Source organism: Panicum virgatum, chromosome 7K (assembly GCF_016808335.1).
Source record: "Panicum virgatum strain AP13 chromosome 7K, P.virgatum_v5, whole genome shotgun sequence".
Lineage (NCBI taxonomy): Eukaryota > Viridiplantae > Streptophyta > Magnoliopsida > Poales > Poaceae > Panicum > Panicum virgatum.
In genome coordinates this window covers 44,355,427-44,366,788 of record NC_053142.1, presented here as the reverse complement: position 1 = coordinate 44,366,788, position 11,362 = coordinate 44,355,427, and the positions used below count along the sequence as shown (strand labels likewise).

At 54.2% G+C, this 11,362-nt stretch overlaps 1 protein-coding gene across 1 annotated transcript; it reads left to right on the top strand.

Annotated features, from left to right (window-relative positions):
• The first annotated feature begins 4,928 nt into the window (after positions 1 to 4,928).
• Positions 4,929 to 7,194, top strand: LOC120641541 (scarecrow-like protein 8). Its single transcript, XM_039917712.1, has one exon. It carries the CDS (start codon positions 5,083 to 5,085, stop codon positions 6,949 to 6,951), a length of 1,869 nt encoding a protein of 622 aa, XP_039773646.1. The 5' UTR covers positions 4,929 to 5,082; the 3' UTR covers positions 6,952 to 7,194.
• Positions 7,195 to 11,362: the final 4,168 nt, after the last annotated feature.

The following is an 11,362-nucleotide window of genomic DNA, read 5'->3' as shown; positions in this document are numbered from 1 at the left end:
AGAGTCATTCCTTCGGTCTTGAGAGGCTGAAAACGAGCAGAGGAAAAGTTGTTAGTGGAGTCTCCCATAGAAATACAAGAGGGGTAGAGAGCTTGTGATGCTGTGTGGGGAGCACGCGCGCAGGTTGCATGTGACTCGTCCCAAAGCAGCAGCAGCACCCCCGGCCGCCGCCCGGAAATATAAGAATTCGATCCGTTCCTACGATCCGCTGCCGGTAGACGCCGTCGACGACGGGAATATTTAAGCCGTTTGGAAGAATCTCTCCTTCAGTATCGAGTGGACTGGTTCCTGGCTTCTAGGCGAGGGCGAGCCGGCGATGCGAATCAATCGCAGCCGGACCTGCTGGAGGCCTGGAGGCCTGGACTCGTCGGAACCCCTCCCGCCAGCCCTGAATCTTCCTCGGCATCCCCGGTCGCCGCCGCCGCCGCACGCCGGCTTCTCTTCCAGGATACGTGGCGCATTAATTCCCACGGCAGCGGCCGGAGACAGTCTGGTCGTTGGAAAAGAAGAAACACTCCCGGCGCTGCACGCACTCCTTCCAGTCTTCCACCGAATCGTCCAAGCACGCGCTGGAAACGTACGAGACGGGCGGTTACGCGCGCAACGGCCGCCGGCCATACTATACTACGCTGGTGGTTTAACCTGCCGGGCCCAGCGGTAAGACTGTAGGAGTAGGCGAGTACTCCTAGCTCGCAGTGGGAGCCGGTGGTTCCCTTTCGTCTCGTGCTCCTTGAATGCCCGGCCAGTACGCGATGGCGACCGCTCGGCGGCAGCTCGGGCAGCACACGTCGGTCTCATCATCTGGGCTCCGGCTGCGCGCGTCCCAGGCTCCCAGCTCGACGGCGTCGGTCGACACGTCGGCCGCCCCTCGCCCAGTCGCCGGCGCGAGCTTGCCCCGGACCGGACCCCCCTGCGCGCGCCCGGCCAAGTTGGGGGCCAATGCAAGTGGGCCGCCGTACACGCCTCCCTCCGTCCGGCTCGCTCAGCAAAGCTTGCCGCCACCGCCTGATCCCGCGCCCCGGCCCCCCTACGAGTTGAGTTCTGCAGGGGTGGACCGCGTTTCAAGCCGGGCTGCGGTGCGTACGTACGCCGGCGGAGTATGTGGCAATCGGACCATCAGACGGTTGGAACGTCGCGGACGACGTCCTCGCCGTCGAGTTTAATGCTATCTCAGCACCGGGTGTCACGTCGCCGAAAGCGTGTCCGTTTCGTTTCCCTGGACGCGAGCCTGATGCGAGATCTGCTCAAACTCTTCCGGAGGGCCTCTCCGACGGCTCCGAACGAGGTCTTCACGTGACCGCGAGAGCCAGGTTTGTCCGCTCAACCGGGAGAATTTTCAGGGTCCTCATTTAGCTTGTACTAGGAGCCAGTGAGGATCGGCACACGGCTTTGAAGGCTTCACGCTTTCACCGGTCGCGTCGTCACGCAACGCCAGACGCAGGGCGACGCCGGGAGGACAGGGAAAGAGACGGCGCGCGGAGACGGCGTCAGTGCCGGTCTTCATCTTCCGATCCCGGCGGTGTCGGAACGGGTCACGCGCGAGAGACCCCGACCCGACCTGGTCGCGCAACGCAGATGCCAGGCTGCCAAAACCCCTCCTCCCTCCTCCTCCTCTCCCATCGCTGTCAAAGGTCCCGATGCGTTTTTTTACCTCGGGTCCGGGACGAAATTATGAGCCGGTTTTACGCGTGTTTAACCGCCATGATTAATTCCTCCAATTCGATGCGCCATGCATGCATGCAATGCATGCGTGGACGATCGATGCCCATCGATCGCTCCTCGCTGCGACAGTATAGCAAGTACAGTACATACGCCTACGTAACGCAATGCACAGGCTCGGTACGCGTACATGTACAGCAGCGACAGAGCCAGTACGCTGCCCGTCGCGTATACACACCCAACCTAAAAAAAAAGGCGCCCGTATGTCTACATACCCTGTCGCGTACAGCGTCGTACACGCGGCCCTCGCCGGCAATGACGCCGGCGCCGATACCTCGGGAAAGTGTGAGCAGGAGGCCCCGCGCCCCCGGGACGAGTACACTGTACACCAGTAGCTCGGTCCCGCCGGATGCGCGCCCTGCAGTCGCTGACAGCAACAGTGCGGGTGAGCGCGCGCAGTGTCCGAAAGGAAATCCGAGCAGAGATTCCTCAGTCAATTCGGCAGCTGGACCGAGCAGTGAGCACACAGCGTAGGTGGACACGCTCCCAGCTCCGTTTAGGTTTGGTCGCCAACGCCCCGTTTGGCCTCCTGTAAAATTTTTAAAAAGATATATTTCTACACTTGAACTACTAAACATAGACTAATCACAAAAATAATTACAGAGCTCGTCTGTAAGTCGCGAGATGAATCTAATGAGCCTAATTAATCCGTTATTAGAGGTTATTTACTGTATCATTACTGTAGCAATTTAGCATCTAATTACAGTCTAATTAGGTTCAGTAGATTCGTCTCGCCATTTACAGACAGCAGTCGCAATGTGTTTTTTATTTCGTCTAGATTTAAATCTCCATGCAGGTGCCGAAATTTTTTTTTAGAATTTTGGTTTTTTTTAACCAAACACGGCGCGTAGCATTTTGCCCCCAGGGCCATGACTTTGGAACGTGAACCAGGTGGGGGCACCGGGACCTCCCCCGCCGGTGCTACTACAGAGCAGAAGCGGGGGCGGATGTTGACCTCTCCGCTTATCATGGGTTCGGGTGTGGGACCCGCCTATCCCGGCCCCGCATGTCATTGGACTTCCCTTTGGAGGGTTGGCCTTTTGGTGCTCTTCGAGCGATTTGGCACGGAACATTCGGAATCGTTGGCTCACACGTGTCGCGCGGGGCCTACCGTATGTCTGCGCCGGGATTTTCTGTGGCGTCTCATCTTGCGGCCATCTCATACCGTGAAAGAGAGGCCGGGAACCAGGTTTTTTTTTTGTCCCCAAGTCAATCGAGCGAGTATGAACACAAAAAACAACAAAGGAGCTGGATCGAATATACTAATCAGAAATTGTCACTGACACGAAGTCAGTCCGGTGCTTAGAATTTGTTTAGGGCCGGTGCCCCCGTTGCACAAACAATTGGGGATACACACTGGCATGGCATCCCCAGGAGGACGGGGGTCAAGTGGCAACTGGCAACTGAGTGGAGTACTTTTTAATGTGGAATTTCATACGGATACTACGTGCGTATGGGATGGAGATGGAGCGCTGTGGACATACGGGGGGCTACCGGGAAATGGAGCCAGGGTTCCGGACGCAGAAAGGTGGGTACGTGGTTGTTGGGTGGATATTTCGGTTTCCTAACTACTCCCTCCATTCAGTTTTGATAGATATATTTCCATATGACACAATGACCAAGGACACCACAAGTGTGCTTATCAATCTAATAAATGCCACAGACTTTTTTGTTGGTCATCCAATGTTTTAACTAGGAACTCCTTGTAACTAGTGCTATTTATTGCCAATACCCATGCTAATAGTAAATATAGCCATCATTTTTGAACATTTAAGTTTTTGAAATATACCTATCAAAAGTGAATAGAGGGAGTAATTCCCAACGCACCCCAAAGAAGCAAACCTCCTGCACACAGCACAGATCCAAAAGAAAGACAATAAATCTTCCCCGATCTGCCGAAACTACCCTCCACGCCCTCCCACGGCCGGACGGATCGCGTAATCCGCCAGGGGCACCTCGGTCGTTTAACGCCGGCCAGGATGGCCAATCGTGTGGCCTGGTGACCGGCCAGCGTCGCCGCGGTCTACCAAAGCCCCGAAAGCGACCTGTGCGGAATCCGACGCCCCGCCTGGAGCTGGGCTCGCCGAGATCGGATTCCCGGGGCCCGCCTGTCTGTGAGCGGCGCGCCCCTCCGCTTGCGATTCCGTGCAAGGAACGTGCTGCGTGCGGCCTGGCGGCTCGAAATGCGTCGAATCCTGAGCAGGCTTTACAAAACCGGTGGGAACCGGTCAAACCGGTCCAGTTCTGGTTTGATCCGGTACCAAACCGGTCCAAATTCAAAATTCAAAATTAAATTCAGAAAAATAAAAAAATTCCCAAAAAATTCTTAAAAATACTTCAAGGTGCGAAAAATCTAATGGTGTCAAATTTTCTCAAAAATTCATTCGTTTAACATATTTTTCGGGCATTTAAAGTTAAACCAAAAAAGAAAAGAAAAAAATGAGACGGCCCATTAAGGCCCACTTGTTAAACCGGTCAAACCGGCCAGTATACCGTTCCAAACCAGTTATACATGCGATTTTGAATTTGGATTTGAATTTAAACGGCCGGTACGAACCGATTGAACTGAGTTTTTTGAATTCAAATTTGAATTCGACCGGTACCGACTGGTTTCCGACCAAACCGGACCGGGATACTGCTATCGACCCAGCAATTTGACCGGTACTGTCGGTAAATTAAACCCTGATCCTGAGGGGCGGCTCCCGCAAAACCGGTCGTGGCGGCGGCCACCGGCAGGCGTCGGTGGTGAGGTGCGGGTGCCACCCCGGAGCCAGCCAGCCAGCACCCCCCGCACAGGTCCAACTCAACGCCTCCTCGCCGCGGGAAGGAGCGGAGCGCGACGCGACGGCGTCATCGCGGGCGGAGTTTGGGTGACGCGATCACGCGACGGCACCCCCCCACCCCCGTCTCGGTCGCAGCTCTGGTAACCCGCGCTGCCCGTCCCCAACCATCCCATCACACACACCGGCAAGTCGGGGTGCCCATCACGGATTCACCCCCGCGCCGGGCTCGCATTAAATCCAGCAGCAAAGCGCGCCCGGGCCCCGCCATAACGCCTCCCGATAAACACCAGCAAGCGCACCCACCACCAATTCCCCGCCCCCGGGCCCACTCCGTCAGCGGGAGTGCCGCCGAATCGGTGTCGGATCCGAAACGGCGGGCTCGCTTTATAAACGTAACCGCAGCGGTGGCGTCGGAGATGGGGGGCGGTTTTATTAGCCGGAGCGGAGCAGTAGCAGCAGCAGCAGCAGCAAATTGGAGGTAGCCATAGCATTCCATTCCTCCCAACTCGTCGCCTCCTTCCTCCTCCCTCCTCTCTTTCTGGTCTGGTCTCCCCCAGAGCCCTGCCCCGCCCCGCCCCGCATGGAGCCAGGCGCGCCGTGGCGCGATCCGCGCCAGGGGTACGCCTACGGGGTCGGATCGGCGCTGCAGATGCAGCTACAGCAGAGGGCCGACGCGGCCGCCGGCGGAGGGGTGCTCAAGAGGAGCCTCGGCGAGCTGGAGAGGTGGCAGCACCAGCAGCAGCAGCACGTCGCGGCGCAGCAGGCGCTCTACCTCCGCGCGGTGAGGCAGCGCACCGCGGCGGCGGCGGATATCGCCGCCTTGCTCGGCGGGGGCCCGACCCAGCCGCTGGTTCTCTCCGGGTCCAGCAACGGAGGGGGCCTGGCGTCGCCTTCGTCGACGCTGTCGTCGCTCACCACCGCGTCGAGGGCGGCGGTGCCGCTGATGCACCCGCAGCCGCAGAGGCAGGTGCCGCTCATGACGTCCTCGCCGCAGACGCAGGCCTTCGGCCTGTCCAGGGCGCCGCCGCCTCAGCCGGCGGCGTCGAGCGAGCTGTTCATTTTGCAGGAGCTGGAGAAGCAGCTGCTGGACGACGACGACGACGAGCCGGTGGCGGCGATGAGCGGCACCGGCTCCGCGGTGACCAACTCCGAGTGGGAGGAGACGATACAGCAGCTCAACTCCATCACCGCCGCGCCGACGCCCGGGCTCCCTGCATCGGCGGCCCCGAACAATAACAACGGCGCCAACGCGGGGATGACGAGGTCGCCTTCCAACTCGTCGTCCTCCACGGCCTCTTCCTCCGCGTCCTGCTCGCCGCCGACCCCGGGGGCCGCGTCGCGGCAGCTCCTGTCTGAAGCCGCGGTCGCTCTCGCCGACGGCAACCACGAAGCGGCGGCCACCCATCTGGCTGCCCTCAAGCGCGCGGCCAACCAGCACGGCGACGCGGAGCAGCGGCTGATTGCCATGATGGTGGCCGCGCTGTCCTCCCGCATTGTCCCGACCGCCTCCGCCCTAACTCAACACCTCGCCGAGCTCTGCGGCGCCGAGCAGCGCGCCGGGTCCGAGCTCCTCCACGACATCTCCCCGTGCTTCCGCCTCGCCCTCCACGCAGCCAGCGTCGCCATCGTCGAAGCTGTGGGCGACCGCCGCGCCATCCACCTCGTCGACTTCGACGTCAGCCCGCAGCAGCACGCGGCCCTCATCCAGTACCTCGCTGACCGCCGCGTGCCGGGCACCTCCCTGAAGGTCACCGCCGTCACCGACCCAGGCTCGCCGTACACGCAGTCTCAAACTGCAACGCTCGCCGCCATCGGGGAGCCGCTGAAGCAGCTCGCCGAGCGAGCTGGCATCGAGTACCGCTTTAAAGTGGTCAGCTGCAGGGCTGCAGAGCTGGATGCGTCCAAGCTCGACTGCGCGCCCGGGGAGGCGCTGGCGGTCAACCTCGCCTTCGCGCTCTCGCACGTCCCCGACGAGAGCGTCTCTCCGGCGAACCCCCGGGACGAGCTCCTCCGCCGCGTCCGCGCGCTGAGCCCGCAGGTGGTGGCGCTCGTGGAGCAGGAGCTGAACACGAACACGGCCCCGCTGGCCGCGCGCTTCACGGACGCGTGCGCGCACTACGGCGCCATCCTGGAGTCGCTGGACGCGACGCTGGGGCGGGAGAGCGCGGAGAAGAAGGCCAGGGCCGAGGCGGCCGTGGCGAGGAAGGCGGCGAACGCGGCCGGCCGTGAGGGCCCCGACCGGCTGGAGCGGTGCGAGGTCTTCGGCAAGTGGCGCGCCCGGTTCGGCATGGCGGGGTTCCGCCCGGTGGCGCTCGGCCCGGGCATTGCGGACCAGGTCGCCGCCCGCGTCGGCCCGGCGCCGCCCGGGATCACCGTCAAGGCGGAGAACGGCGTGCTCCGGCTCTGCTGGATGGGGCGCGTGGTGACCGTCGCCTCCGCGTGGCGCTAGACCGCCGCCGGGCGGAGCCGGCAGACCGCCCCGGCGCGGGCGCCATTATTGCCGCCACCAAAATCGTCAGTTACTTAATTCGCGCAATTCCTTTCCTCGTTTCTCTCTTTTTACCTTGATTGGGTAAGGAGTGATGAGAGTTTGTCATTGATCTGGTAAAATCCATCCTTAGCTGTAGCGACTCATAATTCTTATAACTGCTCATAGTAGTATATGGAAAAGAGTAAGTTATATCGCAGATCAGCTGTGAATTTCTTCTATGGCATGCATGTTTGCTCGAAGAAGATAACATTCTCTCCGATTCATTCATGGCGATCATGGTTGGACTTGCCGCAGTCGCAGGCGGAGGCGCTGCCTAACTAGTGGGCGCGAAATGTGCACGCGGGGCCTACCCCTTTTCTTGTCGATTCATGCTTGTTTGCCACGTCGGCGGGCGGGCCGTTCTTTGTGGCGTACTAGTGTAGGCTAGGTGAGGTGAAGTGCAGCCGTGGTAAGGAAATTGCCACTTGGATGGGAGGAGGATTAGTAGTAGCAGTTTGTGGTTTGGTGAGCTCTTTCTCCGCAGAATTTAGTCACTTAAATACGTGTTCCTTTTGGGATTAAACTAAGCAAAGTTTTGGGAGAGGATCACTACACGAAAAGGAAGAGATGGGGGAGAGACAGAGGTGCACGAAACGAAAATGCCAGTGACACTGCACTGGGAGGCGTAGCAGTACAGCCACAACCGTGGTCTGGATTGATGTCGCCGATGCTTGCTGTCAAGATGCCCGGGGGTTGCGTTCGGGGGGACGGAAGAGCAGGGGGCCCCGGCCGCTTGTGGTGGAAGAAGGAATTGTCTGTGTTGTGCGCTTCAAGCTACGGCGAAAGCGTACGTGGAATCCGCGTGCCCCATTTCGGCTTCAGTCTCAAGAGTGCCCAGCGCCGATCGAAACTCGTCACTGTCATGGTGGATTGGCAGCTGTTCATCACCTTTAATAGGTTTATTAGGCTACTCTGCCGCGGCTTGATCAGATTTGGCAAGCTTTTCGATTGCCATAAAGGTTTAGCAGGGCGTGAAATTTTGGAAAGCATTTGTATTGCTACCTTATTTTAGACAACGCAATCCGCAATTGCAGCCCTATATATAGATTTTTAATACTAGGAGGAAATGGATGACAAAAGACCATTCGGTAAATTAAAAGTTACCGGTCATACATTATTACTCTTCGACCCGTGCCACTTTTTGTTTTGATCGGGCCACTGTGCCACTCGCTCAAATTGAACGTAGTGAAAGTCAATGATGGGTAATTTTTTTTAAAAAAACAGTCGATGATGGGGACCTCCGCCGTGCTATTAAACTGTGTCACATGTCTGCTGTAAGTTTGGTAGCAAAGTGGCACATTGTGGCGGGAATCCTAAAACCAAGGGATCTAGTATTGCCCTTCCACTCATTCACAACATGGAATTTACCCGTAGATGTCGCAACGTGGCAATGAGACACTGAGACGATAGGTGACAAATCTTGAACCACTACTTTGGTCGTAAAATGTGTATTTGTCAAATTGAAGCTTCCGAACGCCCCTTCTTTTGGAATCAGGGCAAAAATACGGGTCAAAATAGGGTGATACATAGATGTATAAAAGTGGGAACAAACGTGGAATAATTAAGGCCAGATCAATTAACCCCTAAACCAGGGGCAATTTGGCAATTGGACAAGAAGGTGAGGGCAATGGTGCAATTGTCGCAATCTTGAAAGTCGAAAATCAAGTGTCATTTTTGTTTTCTTAGAAAAAAACACCGTACACCAAGAGCTCAGACAAGTCACTGAAAAGAGCACTAGCAGGCCCTAATGAAGTAGCATCACCACAAGCATGTCTGTACGGTGATTCACAGATAAAAAGAGGGTGAACGCTCTTTAACACCCACTCATTGCAAAGATTTTACTCACGCGATTGTACGCGCAGCTGGATCCTTTCCCGGATCCGCGGTACTGTGCGGTACCCCACCGAAGTCCGAACCCGCCCCAGTACGTCTTTCTGTGTAAAGTTCCTACATGATTCGCACTATTCTGAATTTCTGATTAAGGGCCTGGTTAGTTCATTTTGCAAAATAATTTTGCAAAGGAATTTTGGTCATTTGAAGTACTAAATAAAGTCTATTTGCAAAACTTTTTACATAGATGAGTTGTAAATCGCGAGACGAATCTAATGATGCTAATTAATCTATGATTAATTAATAATTAGCGGATGGTTACTGTTGCATCACTGTTGCAAAATCATGAATTAAGTAGACTCATTAGAATCGTCTCGCGATTTACAGCCCATCTATGCAAAAAGTTTTGTAAATAGACTTCATTTAGTACTTCAAATTAGTAAGATTTCTTTTCACTCTAATACGTTTACGACTTTTTTGCGTTTACATGTAAAGAACTAAACAGCGCATAATTCAAAACCGGTAGGGTGGGGGGCCGTACCGCGACGCCACCTATAAGCAATCATTCAGCACACCCGAATGATGCTGTAATCATGAGCGTCGCATTGCACCTGTGTGAGAACCGCCCAATTTGATACTATTTTAAATGAATCGTCAATCATTATCATTCAGATGAAAGTTAACACGTGTTTGTCGGAAAGCGTGCCACGTGTTATCCCACATCTAGAGACACGAATAACCGACACGTCATTCATCCAAAATAATATCAAATCCGGTAGTCCCAGTATGTACTCTAACATACGCCCAGAATCAGCATATGCACATACCGTTTACAATCGAATACATCGCCAATAATCCATAAAGAGCAGTTTTACAATACCAGAGTTCGAATCTTAATATTACAAGTTCAATATAGGAGGGTTCAGCTAACTTCCAATACAAGCCTTGGGCTCACGAAAGCCATATTAAACAGAAACTTAAAATTTATTGTATTTACATGCTCTCGCGGAGTTCGATTACGATAAAAACTACTACGATGATGATGTCTTGCTCAAGGACACCATCTCAGCCTCAACGACCTACTCCTCTCCCGTGCCTGGATCGGCGGGGTAGAAGTGGCCGAACACCACTTCCGGTTCACCTGCAACTAGGGTTAGAAGCACCCTGAGTACAAAGGTACTCGCAAGACTTACGCGATTAAATAAATAAGGATCATGCAAAGGCTCAAGTAAAAGCTTTAAGATTAAGTAATTATTGTATAAGCATGAGCTCTCTAAACTAACACCTAGCAAAATTAATTAATGTTGCCCGAACCCCATTAAATTTTAGTAGAACATATTAAGAATAACATAGTTATTCCCGAGTTACTAAAATCCATTCCAACATGTCCGCACTTCTACGAGGAGTTCATGGGATAAAGAACGTGCTCATAACCGAGAGCGCGGCAATTCGAATTGATTATAACCTTGCAAGGAGGTACTACTTTACCCACACGATGCAAGGACCATGCGGCTCACCCAACCCGCTAAAGTTGGATAATGGGGTACTCGCGTCAACCGTTCCCAACAAGGCTCGATCATTGAAATTTTCACACCTAACTTACGCGTTGAGACTTAGTTCCACTGAGGACATTTCTAAACTTTCCTACACATAGTTCCACTCGGGGACACACTAAGCTTCTCTGCATAGCTCTTAGCCACGTATCTAATACTGCACATCAATGATCAAGTCAAATAAGGTAATTGGCTCATCCATACCATTATATTGGATATGTGGTAGCACAGAAACGTACTCAAAACCGACGTCACCCACGGACGTTCCTTAATCGGTCCAAGCGGACTATTCCCATGAGACTCCATTCTCTAGGCCCTACCATTCTGCTTGAATTTCGGTACTACCAAACCCTTACAACCAAGCGGAACCAGTGCAACAAGGATAACCGGCAAGTGTGATACTCCAAAACATTTTTTTCTGGCAACCGATATAAGTATTCTAAGTAGGCCTAAGCATCTAGTCAAATTAAGTAGTTCATTGACTAACAAGTGACAAGGATATGGATAACAATTCAAGGATGGGTAATGCAAGAGAGTAGGTACCAAAATACAAGACATACATACTATATAACCCAGTAATACCCGAGTGAGATAACTAAACTAAATCAGATTAAATAGGTGCAAGGACATATACTTAGCTGCTTGTCTTGGTTAACTTCGGGCTCGACCGCGAATGGGACTCCGGGCTCGGGCTCAACGGACTCGACGGGCTCCACGGGTTCGACCTCCGATGGTTCGGTCACTATAATGCATGAATGCGATGCAAGAATTAAGAAATAAACCTACACGACAAGCATAAATCTCATTTTAAATTGAGCAGGCAGAGGACATCACCAGGAACTCATGAAAATTGGTTTTGCAGCAAAAACATTTTCCTATAACTAATCATAAATAGATCAATTTTCAGCCACTCTAAACAAGATAAATCAGAAAAGGCATGCAAACTT